Raw genomic sequence first — 24,237 nt, 5'->3', positions numbered from 1 at the left:
CGGAGGGCACAATTCGTGTCAAAGTCATATTTTACCCCGTCTGTTCCACTCGCTGATCGCGCGATGGAAAACGACTGTCTGAACGCCTCAGTACGAGCTCTAATGTTCTTTATCTTTGAATGGTGATCATTGCGCGATTTGAAAGTTGGTGGTAATAATATATGCTCTACATCTTCGGCGAAGATGGGATTTCGGAATATAGTCAGCAGCCCCTTCCGCTTAGTGCGCCGTCAATCTACAAGTGTGTCCCAACTTTCTGTGAGATTTGTAACGCTCTCGCGATGGCTAAATGTACCAGTCACGAATCTTCCCGCTCTTCTTTGGACCTTCTCAATCTCTTGAATCAGACCCAACTGGTAAGGGTCCCATGCAGACGAACAATACTCTAAGACTGGAAGAACTAACGTATTGTAAGCTATTTCCTCTGTTGAAGGACTGCGTCGCTTCAGGATTCTACCAATAAACCGCAGTCTAGAGTTCGTCTTGCCTGTTACTTGTGTAATCTGATCATTCCATTTGAGATCATTTCGAATAGTCACACCCAGATACTTGACGGGTGTTACCGCTTCCAAAGACTGGGCAATTTTGTACTCATACATTAATGGGGATTTTCGCCTTGTTATATGCAGTAGCTTACACTTACTAATATTGAGAGATAGCTGCCGGTCATTACACCACGCATTTATTTTCTGCAAATCCTCATTGATTTGTTCACAACTTTCGTGTGATACTACTTTCCTGTAGACTACAACATCATTGGCAAACAGTCTAATGCCGCTGTCAATACTATCAACCAGATCGTTTTTGTAGATCGTAAAAATCAGCGGACCTATTACACTGCCCTGGCGCACACCTGAAGTTACGTTTCTTTCTGTTGAAGTCACCCCAATCAGGACGACATACTGCTCCCTGTCTGTTAGAATACTATCTATCCAACCGCATATGTCATCGGATAGGCCATAAGCGCGCACCTTTGGAGCAAGCGACAGTGCGGAACTGAGTCGAACGCCTTTAGAAAGTCGAGAAATGTGGCATCAACGTGGGATCCGGTATCTAGAGCCTGTTGTATATCATGCACAAAGAGGGACAGCTGTGTCTCGCATGACCGCTGTTTCCTAAAACAGTGCTGGTTTCTGCAGATGAGCTTCTCAGAGTCTAGAAAGGTCATTATGTCTGAACACAAAATATGTTCCATGATTCTACAACAAATCTATGTCAGTGAAATTGCCCGGTAATTATCTGCATCGGATTTTTTACCCTTTTTGTAGATTGCTATGACCTGAGCCTTCTTCCAGGCCCATGGAACTTTCCGCTGTTCCAGTGATATGTGAAAGAATCTGGATCCATGTGGAGCACGTGTTGATCTCACCGCGGACTTCTACACTGAGCCACACACAACAGATTTCATCAAAGTGTACGGGCCTGAAGATGGCGTTGACGCAACGTCGAAACTAGTAGTGAAGTAAATAAAAAATCTTAAGTACAGTTGGAGGAATTTCATTGTTAATAAACATTATACTAGCTGTGTTCCACCTTTATCCAGTTTAAATTAGGTTGTACGAAGATAAAATCTTACCGTGATACCGTCTGGGTCAGATGCCTTCCTAGCGACTAAGGATCAGATACACTAAACACTATGTCAGCCATCCTTGCGTTTGTTCGATAATTGAAAGGGGGAATGGTGTTGCAGTCCTCTATTCTAAACGAGTTTTTCAAAGCTAGGTTTAGAATTTCGGTCTTCTGTTTATCATTATCCGTTACATTACCCGTACTGTCAGCAAGATAAGGTACTGAATTGTTTGTAGCGTTCATTGATTTTACGTACGACCAAAATTTTTTATCTGCAGATAAAAAAATATTGCTTTCAAATTCGATAAAAGAATCTCTCATTGACTTTCTGACAGCTTCTTTCATTTCGCTTAATTTCTGTTTGTCAGCGGGGCAGTGACTACGTTTAAAACGACTGTGCAAAATACTCTGCTTTCTCAGCAACTTCTTAATATGTTTGTTGTACCAAGGTGGATCCTTTCCCTCCCCTATATTACTGCTAGGCACATCCCTCTCTAGCACATGGTGGACAATACCTTTAAATTCCGACCAAAGATGCTCAATATCTTTGTGTCCCGCGATGAATGCTTGGAGCTGACTATGAAGATATTCGTTAATGATAGTTTTATTTGCTTTTCCAAACAAGAAAACTCTATGCTGTTTCTTTAGTTGTTTGGCAACTTCCACTGACATAGAAGCCACAACGACTTTATAGTCGCTAATACCTTCTTCTAGATTAACTTCCTCAAAAAGATCAGGTATGTTTGTCCTAAGATATCTAATATGTTCCCATCTCTAGTTGGTTTACTAACCAATTGCTCATGGTTGTATGTTGACGGCCCTCCTAGAATAACATCACACGAGTTTTTGCTTCTGCCCCCTGTGATGAAAGTGTAATTTTTCCAGTCAATGGATGCCATATTTAAGTCTCCACCTGTAACTAATTTATAATTTGGATATTTATTCCCTATTTACTCAAGATTTTCCCTGAAACCTTCTGCGACGATTGTTGCGGATGCTGGTGGTCTATAAAAACATCGTAATACAATAGTCAATCCTTGTCTGAGTGACAGCTTTATCCAGACTGTAATTATTCAGACTTTCCAGACGAGGAGTTGCCATGTTGATTAATCAGGTTTCTGCCGGTTATTCGTGTTTTTCCTGCACGATATTTCAGCTGCTTGACTCGCAGTCTTCTTCAGGTGCTGTCTCATACTGCACGTGAAGAAGACTGCGAGTCACGCAGTTGAAATATCGTGCAGGAAAGACGCCAATAGCCGGCAGAAACCCGATGAATCAACATTTATCCAGATTATTTCACAGTCCGACCTAGTATCGATCTCAACTGCGTTTAAACAACTTTCAACTGCAATGAACAAACCACTTCCATAGCATCGGTCCTTTCCTTCCTAAACATTGTCCAAACCGAGTTCAAATTTTCACTGCTATTTATGCCTGGTATCAATCAGCTATCGGTACCTAATACAATATTTGCATTGCTACTGTTGATTTCGGAGAGTAACTCGGAGATCTTGCTACAGATGCTTCGACAATTTACTAACATGAAATTTAGCATATTTAAATCCTTTGGAATGACCTGTTTAGGCGAACCAACAATTTTTACAGTTGGCACACCCACATCAGTGTCACGTAATTTTTCACGCCGACGGTTTGATTCACGCTGGGATGAAACTAATCTAAAAAAAACCATGTGCAGGCCACAAGTACTGTGCTACCCATATAGCTACTTCCTGTGTGTAGTGCACCCCTGATCTATCGAGGGGCGTCCTAAAACCTTCCACCCCATAGCGTAGGTTGAGGAATCTGCAACCATTTTCGTCACAGCCTCTGGTTTAGATTCTCCACTCGATTCCAAACCATAGGACCCCGGTCCACCTTGGGTGCGATGCTGCAGATAGATGGTGGCCCCCATAGCCAGTTTAGCGAGCCGTCGAAAGGACCCAAAGATTTCCCCGAAACCCCAACAACAGGCATCGTTGGTGCCGATATTTGCAACAATCTGCAGCTGGCTGCACCCCGCAAGCTCGATAGCCACCAGAAGAGCGTCTTCCACATCCCAGACAAGGCCCCCCAGCAAGCACACCAAGTGGATGTTGGACTTCTTCCCCGCCCTAGACGATATGTTCCTGAGGGACTCCACGTCCCGCCTAACATTGGAGCTCCCAATAACTAACAAACGCCTAACCCCACGTGCCTGTCCGCACCTTGCTGAAGGAGCGGCCACTATCCTGGAAGAAGGTACATTCTGATCTGGCTCAGCCCCCCCCCCCCCCTCCAGCATCAGAGAGCACACTTTATCTATTACCAGAGTGCATGGAATTTGGCAGGAGCCTGCACCCCCCATGCAACCTTCACCTTGAGGCTCGAGACCTCGACACAGTCCGCCACCCACAATGAGGTGAGAGTGGGCAGGCCGGCTCAGTCGCACCTGATATCGGCTCAGTGGCAGAGAGCTGTGACATCCCCCCCCCCCCCCCCCCCTGCACATCTAGTACAGCAGAGGCTGCTCCAGGCACCCCATTCCCACCACACCTCAAGACGTGCACTCTGGAGCTTGTTGACTGTGGCCACCAAAGCCTCCAGCAGCGTTTGGACTGTGGCCAGCTCCTCCTGCATCCGCAAACAACAGACACAGTCCCTATGCATCAAGCTAATAACTACAGCTACACTGTAGTTGGCAGAAAGGACATTCAATAATGAAAAACATTAAAAATGTATGGTAGAATTTAGATCTGGTGCTTATTTTCCTGCTAGGGGCTATCTAGTGAATACTAAAGAATAAGACAGTGACCTACAGTAAACTGCTCTGGGCTATCTAGTGAATATTATTAACGAATTAAACAGTAACCAACGGTAAGTTACACCGACTGATTATCCTCGTATTTATAATGTAAACAAGCTTTTACGTGCACGCGAAAATGACCTAATTAATCTATAAAAACTGATACCTTAAATGTACCAAGTCTAAATGACAATAAACGTGAATACTGAGTATTGTACACTGACAGATGCACATACAAAACAAAACCTTTAGCTAACAATCAGAGTTCAGAATGTAAAGCACAAATACGAACTCTATTTTTTAGGAACTGATGGGCTTACATGACACTAAAGCCCACAAAGCTAAGCAATTTAAGCAGACGGCGAGGTGAGTTTTAGTTTTCTGCTAACTAAACCGCATGTAAAAGGGCTCAGAAATTGTATTGTAACACTGATTTACTGAGATATTGTAGTGTAATACTAATTTACCACGTAATTTACGTTTTCTTAACTGTTAACGGTCGCAGGTTGCGCTAGTCAAACGTATACAAGTGAGGATAGAATTCACTGTCAGTATCACTAATCCTAATAAAATGTATAAAAACTGCTACCTTCAATGTACTGAATCTAAATGACACTAATAAACGCGAATACTGAGTATTTTACAGTAACTTAAACTGATTAACTCTTGTGTTTATAATGTAAACAAACGTTTTCGTGCACGAGAAAAATGACCTAATAAAACTTATAAAAACTTCTACCTTCAATGTATCGAGTCTAAATCACACTAATAAACGCAAATACTGAGTATTGTGCACTGATTTAATTGATAATCTCGCGCATTTAACGTCAGTTAAGAATGTAAACAAACGTTTACGAATACGTGGAACTGTCCTAAACAGGAACTTCGCTTATCTTATTCAGACGCAAATGAAATCTGAAACCTTAAATTTATCGCGTCTATATGACACTAATGCACGTAAATGCTATATAATAGCAAAAACGATTAATTACTAGCTAAATTACTTATCTCGTAACGCAGCAAGCGAAAAGCGGGGCGTCAGGGTTGACATCTATGTCGATATCTATGTTATTATAATGTCTAATATATCTGTGAAAAACACGTACACACACACACACACACGCACACACACACAAATGTTTACGTCAATCCTCAAAATATTGTTTCCCTGTCCAAATAACCACCATAATTGGAGCCTAAAACATGACTCCGATCTCTGAATTTTTCTATAACAGTACAACATACACGCAGATAAAAATAACGTGCTAAGCATGCAACTGTCACTTCATTTCAGGGATAAATATTGTTTCCGCGTGCAGATAAAAATAATGTGTTAGGCATTCGGCTGTAACTTCATTTCAGGCATAAATTTGGCTATGTCAAGAAACGATCCTGATCAAATCTGTAGCTGTGCTAAACAAATGTTCTGTTAAGTGATTGTTGACACACGCAAATAGACACTCTGAATTACTCCTTCATAACTGTCAGTTACCAGAAGAGAGCATCTGATGTAGAATTTACACTTAATACATAAAAAGCACTGTGAATTACCAAATGAAGTGGCATAATGCTATTTCCGAATTGTCTGTAACAGTTATCAAAATATGTCAAGGTACTGGCATTTCGAATGCAGCCTTACTTGAGGCTTTGCTACTGTTGGAACTTTCAGCATCTGCGGTGTTTAGAAATTTTTTCGGTAATCCTTCACCTCACTGAACACCATTTTAGGTGGGAAGATGATGATGCATCATATTGTATACTAGGAAAATATAATCGATGTTATTAATTGGATTACATAGCTTTTATTAGAGTTGTTTGGAGTACCACCCATAGTTGCATGTTTATCCATGGGCAATATTTTCCTTCGGCACTTTGACATGACAAACCGTAGAAAAACGATGCATTTTGAAAAAATGTTTAAAGCGTTGTGCCACTGAAGCTGCATTAGTTCTAATACTCAGGGATAAAGATGTAATGCCGCAATTGCGAAATGTAAAGACTAATGTAGCCAAAGAGGATGATGGAAAAGATTCCACAAAGAGAGAAAATTTCTATATCTCGACACCAAGATAAAAGTTTTTATCAAATACATAACGATTTCGAGTACAAACCACATGTGGCACTACTGTCACAACATACTCGTAAGAGTTCTGTACATTAATAGAGGACAAAATAACACATGCGATTGTAGCTGCTCTACTGTAACAACTTAGAGTTTAAGCTGCTCTTATCGAAGAGCTTAGTTCATTTATTGTACCACACATTAAAGAATCTAAAAATTGTTTGTATTATGTATGGAAGTACATAAAAATCGTTCCTATAACATTACAAAACACACATGCAACTCCTGCTGATCTAACGTACATAATGTTGAAGGGGATGATAGGGGTGACTGGAAAAACACACTGAAAATTCAAATAGTTTATTTTAAACAGTAAATAAGTCTGATGAACGTTCACAAAAGAATTTGGCCTGCTCCATAGCACAATGATAATGGACATTTACTTCGCTAATAAGATGTTAACAAAAATAATTTCTCCAAAGAGAGACAAGTTAGCGACTGCAACCATAGTTGATAATATTATTAGCTTAGAGCAAGTATCTTGGGGTAACTATCAAATTTTAACCTTAAAAATTATCGAAAGCAGGATTCTGAAATCTATAGTTATTATAATACAATTTAAGAAAGGTTGACAAGATTGGCTACTAATCAGTTCTGGATATATGGTGTTGGAATATTAGTCTGGCCTTACTGTGGAAGCTGTATTGATCTTCACCTTTTTCCAAACACATCAAAAACGAGTCAGGTTCATGGCCATACCCTTTCATACATCAATATATTTAAGCCTAATGTGCAACCATTACCTGAAACACAAATACTTTAAAAGCTGAACAGACAAACGATTCTCGCAGCCTACAAAACAGTTCATGCACAGCTATATCGAGAAGCACATGTAATTTGATGTAAGTCGCAGAGCAGTAGAAAATTACCCATTTACATATGAGTAGCGATTACAAAGGGCTTACAAAGCGTCGTCCACAAATACACATTACAGGAAGGACTCAGCAAATTTGCCCTGCCCTATATAAACCCATTAACAGTGACACACTAAAACATACCATGAATGTAAAGTCGAGGGCCATGCAATACATCATTATCGTATTATATTACATTTACATTACATTTATCGTTTTCCATGGATCCCTTGGAGAGGAGTTTCTGGGATGTGGAAAGATTCAAAGTTTTTTTTTAAACTCAGACAAGTGGATATTGTATAATTCTAATGCAGACAGAGTTATGAGTTATAAACCTTGTGAAGATATTCATCGATGGAGTGGAAGGAGTTGGCCTACAGGAAGTTCTTTAATTCACTCTGAAACAGATCTTTATCACTTACATGAACTTTGATATGCTCTGGTAAGTTATTAAATATTTGAGTACCCATGTATTTGACTCCTTTTTGTACTAATGTTAAGCTTTTATAGTCCTTATACGGATTGTTTTTGGTTCTGGTATTACAATCACCTTTTGCACTATTTTGTGTAAAAAGAGACATATTGGAAATGACAAAGGGCATCAATGTGTATATGTACTGAGAAGTAGTAGTTAGAATACCAAGTTTCTTAAAGAGGTGTCTGAATGATGATCTAGGACTGACACCAAATATAATTCTAATGACTCATTTCTGAATTTTGAAAATGTTCTCTTTGTAAGAGGAGTTTCCTCAAAAGATGATTACATAACTCATTAGTGAATAGAAGCAGGCCGAATAAACTAACCTCTTCATTTTTAAATCACGTATTTCTGCTATCATGCATACTGAAAATGTAGCTGAACTAAGGAGTTTCATTAAGTCTAGAATGTGCGTTTTCCAATTCAGGTTGTGGTCAATTTGTAGCCCTAAAATTTTGACACTGTCTACAGCTTTAATTTCGTTATTTGAATATATTATACTTATAGGGTCAGGTATTCTTAGCGAGGTACTAAACTGTATGTACTGGGTCTTGTCCAAATTCAGTGACAATCCATTTGCTGTGAACCACCCTTTGATACTTACAAATACAGCATTAGCTGATTGCTCAGTGAGATCACAGGTACGGTTTTTTGTACCAATCTGCAAATAAAACAAAATTTGCGTTTTGTGACACTGCGTATGGAAGGTCATTAATATATAATAGGAACAACAAGGAACTTGAAATAGAGCTTTGGGGCACACCTTGTCGGATGGTTTACTATTTTGAATGACTATTGTTATGTGATAAGCCTGATACAGACACACACTGTTTTCTATTAAAAAGATAGGATGAGAACCATGAGCCTGCTACTCCTGTTACCCCACAATATTTTAACTTTTGTAGAAGAATATCATGCTTTACACAATCAAAAGCTTTAGCCAGATCACAGTATATTCCAAGTGGTGATAACTTTTCATTTTTTGATTCTAATATATCATCTGTGAAAGTGAATGTAGCTTGATCAGTTGGCAATCCTTTCCGAAATTCAAAATGATTGCAAATGAGAAGATTTTTCTGTACATGTGTTTATAAAGTCTATTGTACATAACTCTTTCAAACACTTTTGAAAATATTGCCAGTAATGAAATGGGACAGAAGATTTCCACTGATGATTTGTCTCCTTTTTTTGTGTAATGGTTTGACAATAGCATATTTAAGCCTATTCTGATTTCATCATAACCACTGGAGCATTTTTTTAGGGTAGCTAATAATATTAGAAATCTCTTTCAGTTAGGTACGATATAGTTGAATTTTGTCAAACTTCTGCGGCTATGCATTTTTTAAATATTTTAAGCTGTCTTCTGAGGAACTGTGCTGCTTAAAGGAAGAAGTTGTTGAAAGTGTCTGTAATTTTGGGGATATCTCTAATAATTATTTATATTTAACATAACCTCTGCATTTTACTGGTTAGTTTTTCTGTTCCACTTTTTACTATGTTCCATATAGTTTATACCTTGTTATTAGAGGCATTTACTTTTTCTTGATAATAAATACATTTTGAGGTTCTGATTACTTTGTTTAGAACTTAATAATATAATTTGTGATTTGTTTTAGCTCTCTAGTCATCGTTTTCCCTTGACATTAAGTACAGTCTTCTTTTCGTTTTACGAGATCGTTTTATTCCATTTGTAATCCAAGGTTTTGAAACATTTAATCTATTTGCTTTGATTACTTTCTTAGGGCAGCAGTTTTGAATGTGATCTATCACTGATTTAGAGAAACAGTTATAGTTTTCATTTATCCTGGGTGAATTGTATACATCTTTCCAGTCTGTATTCCTCAAACAGTTTTTTATACCTTCAATTCTTATTTCATTTATTATTCGTATAGTTTCCCACTTCCTGTTATTAGTTGAATCAGACCCCACTATATTAAATGTAAGCAACTGGGCATCATGATCTGAAAGGCCATTAATTATTGGATTTATACTATGAATTTCTAGTGTGGTAGTATCTATGAAAACGTTATCAATAGCAGTGTTGTTGGTACACATAATCCTGGTTGGGAACTGTACTGAAGGAATGAGATTATAAGAAGTGGTAAGAGACGCTAGTATGGATCTTGAGTAAATACCCTCCAGAAAATTAAAATTAAAATCTGCACTTAAGACGAGTTCATTATTTTTATAAGTTAAGAAACATAATATTACATGAAGCTGTTTAGTGAATAGCTGGAAATTACCAGTTGGAGTTCTGTATGTAATGACTAGAATTATTTTTGTTTTGTGTGGTTCCACTTGTGTGGCACATGCTTCAAAATGCTGATCTCTACAGTATTTAAGAATGTCAGTGTTTTTATAATTGTGACCCTTTATAATGTAGATGGCAACTCCTCATTTCTCCGTCTCTTTTCTACAATACTTTGAAGCGAAGATATACCCTTCCATATTAAGGATTTCAATTTCACTACCCAAATGATGTTCAGAAACACAAATAATATCAACAGGATTTGTGTACTGCAGCTCTTCTAAACAGATCTGAAATTCATTAATTTTGTTTTTTAAACCTTTGATATTTTTATGTAGTAAATTAACTGGTACTTAATTTTGTCTTCACAAGTATTATGCTTAACACTTTCAGATACATCTTCTTTCAATATTGAATGTGTAGATAATGAGCTTAACCTAAAAAACTAATACTTCCATGAGTTGCAGTGTCCCCCCTTGAAGAATTTGCTATCAACCTAGCAAGATATCCTTCCCTATTCTACTGAGATGCAGGCCATGATAAGTAAAACCCCACCTACCACTATTATGAATCGGTAAGGACATAGCAGATGTCACCGCACCTGGTGTCCAATTATATGGCATTGGAAGAGCTATTATCGACCACAGTGGTCCCTAGAAACAGTCGCAATAGCAACCACACTTACGACTCATGCCGCTACGTATGTCTGTCACGCTCTCTCTCCAGGAAGCGGTGTGTGATCCACACTATCTAGTCATCTGAGGTACATGAGGGGCTAGTATAAACAACTGCATAGCCACTGCAGTCGTAGTAACGGCCTGACTGCCAACAAGAAGACACTGCCCTCTCTCTTTTCATGGCACACTTCGCATGCAAGAAACACGATGGCCTCTCCAACAACACGTTTTCATCATGGATCTTAGTGAGTGGTAGTGCTGGGCTTGGCACTAGGAGAAACATATGCGAACAAGCAGTGCAAGCACAGTGACAACTGGATAGACGACGCATATGCTGGCAGAGTCTTAACTAGCTCAGCTGAAATATGGTGACAGAAATTTACAGACCTCTAGCAATTCGACTGACATTTCATACTACGATCTATATTCATGCAAAGTTTTAAATTTCACAATTTTTGGTTTGTTAAAAGTGTGAAACAATAATGAAACTAAGTTCGTTGAAAAGAGCAGCTTAAGCGGTAAGCCAAGTCAGTAGTGCTCTTATGCATGCAATGTATATTTTTTAATGTTGCAGAACAATTATCTCATGAAATTAGAGCCACATATATTTGACACTTGAAATCTTTACATGTTTTGATAAATAATACAGACAAAATTATATTGGAAAAATGATCATTATTTCGTTTACGATCAGAGAACAGTAATTATACTTGCGCATTATAATAAGCAAATAAATGTGTTTTGTACTCGAAATCTGAATATGTTTGACAAATAATTTTATTTTCGTCCAAAGGTTGTATTTTCGAGGTATTGATCTTTCCTCTCTTTCAAAACTTATCCATCATTGGCCTGGTCCATGGTGTGTATCTCGACACTGTAATTGGAGCATTACTGGTTTATCCATGTGGGTTACGAAAATATGTAGTTTATGAGACGCAACGCGTTAAATATCACATGAAAACGCATCACGTTTAGTTTGGCTTTTTGTGATACACTGTCGGAAAAATCTCATGGCAGTGGTTAAACGTGCTATCATAGGTGGGTCCGAGGTTAATTTAAGAAAAAGTTACGTTATCCAGTCATTTACCCCAATTATATTTGGAAATAATGTCGAACATGATGCATTACTTCCTCCCCTCTCCCTTAAAATGGTGCTTAGTGAGAGGAAGGATTGCTGAAAAACTTTCAAAAATATATATTCTCACGTAGGCCTAAATTTGGAGCGTCAAAAATATTACAGACAATTTAGAAATGGAAACAGCATTGTGGCATTTCATTTCACAGTCCATATTCATTTTTTAGGTGTCAGTTATAAGTTACCTTATACATTAACTGCCCACTTGCAATCGTTGACAGAGTACTGTATTCACTGTGCCTATTGGCGTGTGTCAACTGTCACAGGTATCCAGTTTACTGTAGTTTTTAAGGCAATGTGTGTTTAGCACAGCTATAGGCTTTTTCAGCTTCCTTTCTGTATGTAGTGTCAATCATGCCAAAACTGAAGTGTCAGCTGCCTGCTTAGCATACTGTTTTTAACTGCATGTGTTTGGTACAGTTAAGAACAATTTAGATGTGGAAAGAGCGTTGGTGCACTCAATTCAAGAGTCCACAGTCATACTTCACCGATAATAGATATGAAACTAATATTTTGAATCACCTTAATAAACAATGTGTGTGTGTGTGTGTGTGCAAACGTGTGTGTGTGTGTGTGTGTGTGTGTGTGTGTGTGTGTGTGTGTGTGTAAGAGAGAGAGAGAACGAGTTTGTGTGTGTTTAGGTATTTTTGTAAACATTTTAAATACGGCAATAGCACTGTGACAAGCACTGTGCTGTGTATGCAGTCATATGATGCACAGTGATGGCAGCAGATGGCACCACCATCTGGGCAATCTCCACAGCAGGTACCACTCAGAGCTGGTCTGTCGCCACATGCATGGTGCTCGTAGATGGAACCTATTTATGCTTCTGCCATTAGATTTTCAAGTAGTCAGCTCCATACACCTCTAGTTTTGTCAGCCACAACAGAGGGGGCTGATATCTCCACCCAGTTTTTTCTCCCCCAAAATAGAGCACAGATGGACATTATTCTGCCAGTCATGGGTAATGCAGACATAAAGGCACACGCATCCAGTTGCAGTCCCACTTTGCCTATTTGCAATTATCAGTTGCATTTGATCAGTTTGCACATTTCCAGTTGCACAGCCAACACAGAGCAACAGTTACTACTATTACAGCCAGCCACAATAAAACAGTGGATAGTAAATGCGAGGTATCAAAGTAATATTCGTATTCAGATCAAGAACACAAAACTGTTAGTTACTGCATCCCATACTGAACTTCTACAGGTTAGATAGTTCTCGTTGACTATGATAGGTTATATTAGTGAACAAAGTTTTACTACATAGCCACACATAAATCACCACTCAAAGCGAAACATTTCGTTGTACACTATTCTAATAAATGCTGCTATTTGTTTTACGTTGTGTTGCCCGTATCTTTTATTACAGATCGCATAACATGCAAACTAATGGCCGCAAAAAACAACACTTTTTTGAATACTATCAGTTAATCACAACATAACATTTTACATTACTAAACAAGCCTTAAACTATGCATTGTAGTTTATTAATTCAATATTCGAGGCCACATCATACTCCGCAAGCCATTTAATAGTGTGTGGCGGTGGGTACTTTTGGTACCACTATCTGATCCCTCCAACCTCGTTCCACTCGCGAATAGTGCGTGGGAAGTGTGATTGTCGGTAAGCCTCTGTATTGGCTCTAATTTCTCGAATTGTCTCCTCTTCATCAATAAGCGAGATGTATGTGGGGAGAAGTAATATGTTGTCTGACTCCTCCTGAAAAGTACTGTTCGAAATTTCAGTAGTAAATCTCTCCTTGAGGCACAACGCCTTTCTTTGTTTAACATCTCCGTAACGCTCTCTCGCCAGCTAAACGATCCCGCGACGAAACGCGCCGCTCTTCGTTGAATCTTATCTGTACCCTCTATCAGACCTACGTGATAGGGATCCCAGATAGATGAACAATACTGAAGAATCTGGCGAATAAGCGCCTTATAAGCCACATCCTTCGTGGATTAGTTACATTTCCAAAGATTCTTCCAATGAGTCTGAGTCTGGTATGTGCTTTCCCCATTGTCTGCTATACGTGGTCATTCCACTTAAGGTCGCTCTGGTTAGTTACGCCTACATATTTTACGGCTGACGCTGTCTCCAGCTGTTTGTCAGGAATAGTGTAGCTGAACAGTAATGTATATGTTTTCCTATGTAAGCGCAAAATGTAACATTTATTTACTTTCAGGGTCAACTGCCTGATTCTTCACCATTCATCAGTTTCTGCAGGTCGTTCCGCAAATTCTTACTATTTTCTGGCGTTGCTACTTTGGTACAGACAATTGCATCATCTGCGAATAGCCTTAAAGAGCATCTGACGCTTTCTTCTACATCATTTATATATATTCTAAACAGGAACGGTCCTGTCACAGTTCCCTGTCGTACTCCGGATATTACCTTTACATCTGGTGATTTTGTTCCATTAAGAGCGACGTGTTGAGTTCTATCTGCAAGTCTTGAATCCAATCTCAAGTCTGCTCCAGTATGCCGTCTACTCGAATTTTTTTATTAAACGGATAATGAATAGGAGTAATACGTACCTCGTTACTGCAACATGCCACGCCACTATGATGATGGCGTTAACCGTGCAATCGACAGGTATGAGGTCTGATGCGATGTCGAGGTCTGCCATTACAACCCTCATCACGCCTTTCCCAACAGCTATGAGGAAGCCGAGTGGTCCATTCATATTCGCTGTCCAGCCTTCTAGCGGCTCCTTCCATATCGATACCACTGTCGGAAAGAAAGTTTTTCGAAATAGCTCTTTCTTCAACTAGTGCTGGGTGCTATGAAATATATCCATTAAAGACTTGTGTGTAGAGATGGTTACAGGTTGTGTGCTGATTTTCGTCTCTTTCATTGAGGAAGAGACGGATAATCGTGTACGAAACGTAAGAGATGGAAGTGAACATTCGAAGCTCGTAGGGTACTTGACGACATCTTAACACAGCAACCCTCCTCCAACTCCTGTAAGCAACAAACCGGGAAAGGAAGACAGGCGCCATTTGAGCAGTGAGACAGGTGAGTGTGAGGGAAATAAAAAAGGTTAGTTTTACGACAGAGAATAAGAACGACACCTCATTGTGACTACCGATCTACGTATATCGCATACTAGCTGAAGCAAACCCAGCATTGCCTACGTATTCATGTTGCCAATATTCTATTAGAAACGGAAAAAATAAACTGTGATTGTGGTGAAGTGCCGCAAAAAATTATTTTTCATGTGTCGCTGAAACACCTTTGAGATTATGGAACAATCATACAGAGCAATATGATTAATAGACAAGCTTACAGGTGCAGCATCCATATTAAGAAACATGATTACAGACAACTGCTGTACACTAGGGCGGCTGCATCGCGTGTCTACAACGCGTTTTGTGTCTCCATGGCAACGCTTCTTTATACCTTCGTATACAGCTATAGTTTTCGCCTACAGCAGGTTGCGCTTCGCAATTGCAAGCTGGCAAAATAGTTGGCAGGTGTCAGGTATTGCCTTAAGTTGAGTCGTCTGTAGCAGTTTCTCAGCAGTAAAGAATGAACGTATTCAAACTTCATGCATTATGCGGGATTTTTCCACTCATTTAATTATTTATGACGCCATATCTTTTTTTTTTGTGTGTATTATGATGATACAACTTGTTAGATGCGTTCAGTGGGACATGTGGATTACGAGATTTTTTCACATTTTCTGTCCCCAGTTTCGCATCCTACCGACTACCTCTTCGGCACCACCTGTGGATACGATGGAGCTGCAGCCAACCCCTTCGTCCGCCGTGAACCCGCTGCAGCCGTCGTCATCGGCGCCCTCTCCAACTTTCGTCGGACCTGCTCAGGAAAAGGGCGGGTGCCCTTCGGGGGTTATCTGACCGAGGCTCCCGTCAGAGCGCTGGACGGAAATTGGGGCGCGGCCGGGGGTTCGGTGTCGGTCCCAGATGCGGCCCCCGACTCCTCACCCCCCCCCCCCTCCTAATGTTGTCATAAGATGGCGCCCTACATGACAACGGTGTGCGTGGTCACAGACAAAGATATCCAGACAGGCAACCTCCGTAAGGGCCTGTTGACGCAGACAGGGGTGCGGGACGGGGGGGGTTACAGCAGTTCTGTCAGATGACACGAGATGGCGCTGGGGTGCGAAACTGCTCGGACAGCGGGCAGCAGGTAACTCCACACGAGGCCGTGGCAGTGGAAATCCCCACCACCACTTCCCCTCAAATGCCGGCACAGGGCACCATTCAGTTCTGAGACATTTAGTCGCTGCGGAAGGTTACTTTATCGCTACCGAGTATTTTCTGGAAGTGTTTTTGGGAATCATTGGTGCGTCATGTCAGGAAGAAATTGTGCGTATAAGGGGTGCGGATCCAACCGGAAAGACACGGCGCTGAAATTCTTTTCTTTCCCTGTGAGAGATGAGAAAAGGTACCTCTAAACAAATTGTATTACTGTAGCTGTTGTTGCTTTGAGAATAAGAATCTGTCTTGTGCTAGAACTCCCTGGCAGATTAAAACTGTGTGCCATACCAAGACTCTACACTGCTAGGAAGTTTCGTATCAGCTGCAGAGTGAGAATGCATTCTGTCTTGCACTACTCCAACAGATACACAACATTTACAATCTTAATACTACATCGGTAGAAGCGGAACCGTTGTAGTCTCACTTTATCGTCTGTCCGACCATTAAAACGCGTTTTCTTGAGAATGGGTAGAGATAATTAGTGGAAATTTATGTCACAGAATACGGTATAAGGTCACTTCGTTATGTAAAAAAAAAAAATTAGCTTCTGCATCACTCTGTGGCGTGGTGGGACGGGGGAGGGGGGAGGGGAGAAGAGAGAGAGGAATGTGCAGCCCTAAAACATCGACTGCACGCCGAAGAGTGCAGTGCAGCAGAATGGAATCAGAAAGGTGCTGACCGGCGTGCCAGTGGAAAGACACACGTCCAGTAAGACTAAGTTCAGCAACCATTGTTAACGTCCAGTTCGGTAGCAAGCTTAAAGAGCTGAATACTGGAAGCTGATACTTAGCCTGCATACTGCGAGTAGTAATATATTGCCAATGTAATTGCATGCAGCAGGCACAGGAAGTTAAGTACCGCATTCTTCCATTAATAGAAATAAAGTTTCCAGTTAATTACAAAGTGTTTCCTACAGATGATTTTGCATTCCTGCCACCGGCCATCGCAAATTCTCCTTGATTGTGTCGGTGCTGAAAAGTAGAGCAAGAATGGTGAATAGTTATACATAAAGTGTAATTAATCACCATGTGTTTATCTTTGTTGCGTACTGATTGAGATGGAATATTAGGATATGAATTTCACCTTTTTAAAATCTTTCAAAAAATATAATTTCCATATCACCATCGATAAATTGTGTTGAATATATTAATCATTTTAGTTCTTTTCACCTTTTCTGTCCTATCAGTTCTATAGACCACTAAGTATATACTATTATTCCTATGATGGAATTTAATTTATTCGAGACATATAAGTCTCAACATTATCTTCAATAATGACAGAAACTGAAGAAACGCATAAATATTTGTCCAACAGCTCCGACTACGCTAGTCCATCGCCCTCCCTTACGCAAACTTCAATTCACCCCTTCAGCCTCTTTTCCCCTTCTTAAATCGTCAGTATTCCTGAGGCTCTCCCGTGATTGACTTCCCCATTACGTACAAAGCTAGGGTGCCACATCAATACTGGAGACGCTTGGCAATAATGACGCTTTAACAAAGGGGAATTAGCCTAAAGGCGTGTTAGGGAGAGCATTGGACTAGGATGGTCAATCCAGCTGTTAGCTACACTGCTACAATACATAACAGCTAGCGCATCTGCCTATTAAGAAGAAGATCCATATTCAAGTCCTGGCTATGGCCTGGCTATTTTAATTCGTGTCTTGATATTATATCATTGTATAGTAATATGTTATATAGTTCAATAACAAATTTTAAATGCTGATTCACAGGCATTTCACTAGAAAATTGCTCCAAAGCTATACTTTTGCTTGTTACGGCTGCCACTACAGGTTCAGCCCAGTGGCCCATACAGTTTAAAAATGATGATGTTCTACGCAGTACTTATCGATATCATTGCTACAAGGGAGTTCATGCAGCAGCATTTATACATCGCTGCCTGGAAGGGATACCGAAATAAATGGGTCAGTCACAAAGTGATCCAGGCTCCCACTCACCAATGGACGGCCTGGCAATGACGATCGGCAGCCGGTCGGAGTACCTCGCCACCAGCTCCTCTGTCAGGTTCTTCGTAAAGGCGTACGTGTTTGGTAGGTTCCCCAGCAACCTGTAACAACATTTATTTACATTCACTAATGTGCACATTATTCCACAATCATCTAGCTTGTCAGGAAAAACATTGTGATCACCTGCTTGATAGCCTGTTAGTCTACATTTAAAACACAGTACATAAGTGATTCTGCGTGACTTGTATTCGACAATTTCTTTATAGATTTTCAGAGCTGTGTAGCAACCTACGTGTATTCGCAGATTTTGCAGTTCCCGTAAATTACGGGCTGGTTGTTAGTGGGTTTACAGCAGGCATGACCCATGGGCCTCATCCACATACTTATTTAAGTTCGAAGGGCCCTCTCGTCGTGTAAAGTGACAACAACGCTCCTAGCGCATAAGTCTGAACTACACTTCCGTGACATTAACGTTTGTAGCGTAACGCACCAATAAGAGTAGAACCGCTTTCCCGACACCCCACACCAGCAAATTATGTCTCAAAAGACGCGTTTTTGAGAGTACATTGATTTTATGTTCACTCCGCCTGAAAATGATTGCATTTATTTACTGGCTGTGAACACTGTTTCTTCATCAGTAAACTCTTCCGGGCTAAGTTGCCGTGGTCGATCTGTAGAACTTCTTCTCCCTGACGTTTCGTTCTCAACTACGAGTCGACGACTCACCTCGGAAGATGTTCTCCGTAGTTGAGAACGAATCGTCAGGGAGAAGAAGTTCTACAGATCGACCACGGCAACTTAGCCCGGAAGAGTTTACTGATAAAGACGCCGGCCGTGAAAGCCTACATGGAATGACTGTTTCTTCACTTATGACGGTTTACACTTGCTATCTAAAATTCTGTTGCGACATTCTGCAACGGCACCTGTAAAGAAATAATGCTCACAGAAAGTAAACAAATGTAAACATATGAGGGTGGGATGGCAGCAATCTTGATATGTCATCATAGGAAAATAAGCACATGTAAACGCAACTGGTTTTAGGTAATTAATTATAAATTCTCAACAGTTCCAGCAGCTACAATGTTCCAATCCGTTCACAAAGGACAAGATATATTTACTAATCTTAATACGAGAAAGAGTAGAAAAACAAAATATATCAATGAAATAGGCAGTCTTAGTGAAGAGGCCATTAGGAGTAACTTTACAATTTTTGGACACAGTCAGGTCATTCGTATTTTTGATACTTTGCATGTTAATTAACAACCATTTTTAAAATATTTGTTCAAAAATACTCTTGATGAATGACTGTATATTCATAGGTTTTTTTCTGTTACTCTAGACTAATTAAGCAGTCATTTCTTTGTTCACTATAAAAAAAAGTCCATGTACAAATGGTTCAAATGGCTCTGAGCACTATGAGACTTAACTTCTGGGGTCATCAGTCCCCTAGAACTACTTAAACCAACTAACCCAAGGACATCACACACATCCATGCCCGAGGCAGGATTCTAACCTGCGATCATAGCGGTCGCGCGGCACCAGACTGAAACTCCTATAACGGCTACGCCAATCCGGCCGGCAGTCCATGTACAGGGTGAGTCACTAACCATTGCCACCTAGAATAACTCCGAAAGTATGACAGTAGCTGAAAAGTTTCTTGGCCAAAAGTTGCATGGGACAGTGGGCCATTATACGACGTTGCATTTAATCTGCACTAGGAAGGGAGCTAGCCCTGTAGTTACCAGTGAAATCGCCCTGGCGATTGGAGACCTGGGATCTGCATGGCCACACGTGGTTTTGAACTCAGATCGTCCAGAACGCAGGCCCAGTGCGTTGATCACAGCAACTCCTCGCAACCACCATTAGATTTCACGATAGAGAGGTGACACTTGAATATGGGTAAGAATTACGGACAGGCTGTACACAGGGAAATTAACCGTGCGCAGTGATTAGCACACTGGACTCGCATTCGATAGGACGACGGTTCGATCATCCTGATTTAGATTTCCCGTGATTTCCCTAAATTGCTTCAGGCAAGTGCTGGGATGGTTCCTTTGAAAGGGCACGACAGACTTCCTTCCGTCCCCATCCTTCCCTAATCCGATGGGACTGATGACCTTGCTACTTGGTCCCCTGCCCCAAATCAACCAACCAAACATATGCAACTCTTTCCCTACCTTCAATGAAGCCAGTGTCAGCTCAGCACCTGGTCACATGATATAGTACCTCAAAGTAGCTACACAATGCTCAGGTGGTACTATTGGGAACGATATGGAAAATGATCATCTCTTCCTTCAGGACGTGGCTCGTCAAAACCACGCAATCTGCAAATAAAAAATCCATTGAAGCACAAAATCCAGCTGACTGGGCAACGTTGCTGGACTTGTGCAAGAACTCGCCATCACCCCTATTAGCAGCAAAGACTTTATGGACAACCACAACACAAAGATAATTAATCTCAAACTTTGCTCAAAGCGTGTGATGCATACGCGCCATTTGTCCCGGCGAGGGAGCGAGGATGCATTTCTCAGCTTTAATATTGTGTTGCATGCCAACCTTGTATAGGGCAGTGCAACCGGTAAAGTATTCCAAGTCCGAGAGCGAAGTTATCTCGCCGCGTTAAGGCAATGTCAACACGAGGCGGCCGTAATGGAAATAATTCACCACCGACACTCGATCAGGGCATAACACATAGGCGTTTCTGGTGAGCCAGACTGGAGGCTTGTGCAGAGAGTAGTGGGTCAGAGCAGCCAAACCTTAGTAATGCGAGGAAAGAAATACTAAGGCGAATGCAAAAAACGGTACCAAGAGCTTTAACGAACCAGTTCTACTCTATAACAAACTCGTTAAGCAAGCACAGCAGAAAGAAAACCGTTGAAACCTTCGTAATAGCAAGCCCTGTGCGATCATGACGAATGACGTCGGGTAAATATTAGCCATTACTCCCCTCCGTAAGTATCCCAGCAGTTTAGCTCGCAAGGCAATCTGTCAGATGGATTGATGGCGTACCTGACAGTGACGTACGGCACAAGTCTGTTGTAGATTTCCTACACTCTGTGGAAAACAACAGTCGCTACTGGGACAGACGGCTACCTCCCCATAATCACCAGTTGCTGTGGTCAGCACCACAGTCTGCCTTAGTCACAAAAGGGAGGATGTGGAGGTCCCTCCTTCCTACCAGGATCAGGATATCAGCGCTCCGGCGTACCAAATAGCGCCTACCTGGGCGGCAGACGAGTATCGCCGATCTTCACGGGTATACAGCAAGCGTCATCGCAATATAGAGTGAGAAACAGCATGTGATCAACAGGTCAAAGAGGCAAGGTTGTTAATAGTAACACATATGCATGATAATTACTTTTTTTTTGTTTGCACGCATGTCCTAGATGAAAGGCACTGAAGTGCAGTAACAGTTACAACAACAAAACGTCAGTATGATGCCCTGAGTGGAAGTTCCACTTCTATATTCCACCTCCCTCCAGAGTCAGCAAAATAGTGATGACTTCTCGCAAGCCCTTCTGCTAAATCAGAAATTAGTGGGGAAGGAAACAGTGTGTGCCTGCACATTCACAGAATTTCTTATCTGATGTGAAACGCCTAAAAACAACTCCCCACCTGTTTCCAGATCTGTCTTTAAAGGCAAAACAAAACGTGGCAAGTACCATCTTTTCAGTATATGCATTATATTTCTCTTCCACGTAGACAAAAAAAAAAAAAAATTTAGAAAGCATGCAGAATCAAGGAAACTGTAACGCATTATCTAAATCATGCGTTATCACTGTTGTCATCATACTTCATTTCCACATACCAACCAACAGGAAACAGATATGCAGATTCAAGAAACTCAAATGTAAGTGGTGTTGCCTCTCTGCACGTCTGTGCTACATAGATTACACTGGCTGCTCTGCACGTCTGTGCTGCATAGATTACACTGCCTGGCACAATTATAGTTTCACACTGAATCAGCGTCTAATTCTCTACAGGATACCCGCAAGTCACGCAAGCTTCGATGACAGCGACTTACCGCACACAGCATCTTGTCAGGACACTGCCGGCCACCCACCACAGCTTCCAGTCCAAACGATCCGATAAAGGAAGCGTGGTGATCTACATACTAAATTTTTTTGTTAAGGAAAACTTATGCATAGGAAATCAATCATGGTGAACTAGATCAAACCAGCTGGAAGACCAACAGAGATGACATCCAAATATTTTCAAAACATCGACATTTGTTTGCTAGAGGAAATGTGTTACACACAAAGGAGACAAACTGTAATGCGTCACGAAGAGACAAAAGTCCTTTACTATAACATGAGTGCATCAGTGTCAGAATAAAACTATCTTCCTGGCTAATTATGATGTCTGTGTGAATGAAATTCCTTTTGTAAAACTTTTGATGCTATGTGTGAGTGCATGCATTGTGGAAAATTATTTACTAATAGTTTGTGTGAATGAGGTTCCGTGACGAACTTATTGGTATAAAAAGGAGGGGTACACTGTGTTATCAGCAGAGAAACAGTAACAGCAAAATTTGCTCGGACATAGAAGTCAACTAATCATTGGATATCGTGTAAGCAGCAAACCCATCAGGCAAAATTCAATTATATGAAAGGTGCCCACATCTGTTGATTATGTGAAGCGAAAACCAGAAGGAACAACAAGCCCAGCCACATATGGTCCAGATGTAGTCGACACAGATTTGTCGTAAACAACATAGTAAAATCAGAAGTTGGATATTAGCACAATGAGTATGCACAGGGAAGTAAAAAGAATGGGGTGCGACGGTCGAGCAGCTCAACATAAGCCCAACATTTCTGTAATCAGTGCTAATAGTACTTGAGGTGCTGTAAAGAGCGAAGCCACTGAACACTGGATGACTGGACAGGTAAATCGCAATACACTCTGTGGCAATCCTTTGGATAATGTTGTCTGCCAACAATGAATTACAGAGGAGAAGGTAATTTTAAAGTATGGGCAGGGTTTTTTTCTTTTTTTTTGTAGTTAGGATGTGATCCCCACACTGCGCTTAAGAAAACGTTGAATACAGAAAGAGATTAACACATTTTAAAACATGGAAACAATAGAGGAACAGTTTAGTGATTATAGCTGCTTTGTATCAACATGTCAATGCACCCTGTCATAAAGCATCATGTGTGAGGCAATGGTTTGTGGACAACAACATTTCTAAAGTGGACCGGCTTGTCCAGAGTCCTGATGTCAATCAGACCGAAAATCTTTGTTATGAGTTACATTGCCAGCTTCCCTCCAGGCCTCAATGTCCAACATTCTCAGGATTTTGCTCTTCACGAAGTATGGGCTGTCATTCTTCTACAGATTTTCAGCCACCTCATTGGAAGCATCGATAGTAGAGATCAAGCCATCATAAAGATGAAGTATGGCTTCACATACTGCTTATGTCCACTGTTGTAACTTTCTCTGCAGGTTGGAGAGAAATTAGTTACAGTTTTACTCTCTAACATGGCAGTAATGGGGAAGTATGCGGCATTGCATCTGGGGAACCTATGGCAAGGGATCAGATTCAAATTGATTAGGGAATTGAAATTGCAGGCGGAATGGTGGCGCCAATGTCACATGTTCCACTTGGATTTCTAGCAGGGTGCAGTACGTGAGGCCATGCTTAGCTGGCGTCTGTCTCGTCACGTTTTCCTCGCAATCGCTGACAGGTGGTTAGACATGGCGGTTTGGATTTTCGTAGCTGGACTTAAGAGCAATAGTTACAATTTTTTACCGCAAAACTGTTTTCATCCACTGTCATGGGTGTACCACATAGATGGAAAGAGGCAACACATTATATATTTGAGTTCTTTAAATGCTCATATCTTTTTTTTTTGCTGTTGGAAACATATTCGCACAACTTGCAGATTTGTAAACGAGTCTCGTCGTTTGTATCACAAAGCATGCATACCTCTGACTTCATGCTCCTTCGAAATGTGGAAATGCGAAATATGATGCTTGTATAGATAAGAGACGACTTGCTGACAAGTCACATTTGTTGCCTATCACAACTTTTTGGCTCTCGATAGTGGAGAGTTATAAAAGCTGAATAGTCATTACCAGTAGTTTGTCAAATATGTGAGCATTATTGTAGTCTTCATAGTCATTGTCATTGTCATTGTTCAATGTGTTATCTTTTTTTGGATACAAAACTTAGATCCGATATGCA

General features: G+C 40.7%; 1 protein-coding gene across 3 annotated transcripts in view; it reads right to left on the bottom strand.

Annotated features, from left to right (window-relative positions):
• The window catches only part of LOC126418730 (fatty acyl-CoA reductase 1-like), a 498,968-nt gene that overhangs the window by 40,300 nt on the left and 434,431 nt on the right, over positions 1–24,237 (bottom strand). For all 3 annotated transcript variants that reach the window (XM_050085640.1, XM_050085641.1, XM_050085639.1), the window contains 2 exons: positions 18,045–18,154; positions 14,402–14,594 (listed from right to left, as the gene is read on the bottom strand). In XM_050085640.1, the coding sequence (XP_049941597.1) occupies positions 14,402–14,594; positions 18,045–18,154 (303 nt within the window). The remainder of the gene's footprint in view (positions 1–14,401; positions 14,595–18,044; positions 18,155–24,237) is intronic.

Source organism: Schistocerca serialis, chromosome 9 (genome assembly GCF_023864345.2).
Source record: "Schistocerca serialis cubense isolate TAMUIC-IGC-003099 chromosome 9, iqSchSeri2.2, whole genome shotgun sequence".
NCBI lineage: Eukaryota > Metazoa > Arthropoda > Insecta > Orthoptera > Acrididae > Schistocerca > Schistocerca serialis.
This window is presented reverse-complemented; position numbering and strand designations above follow the sequence as displayed.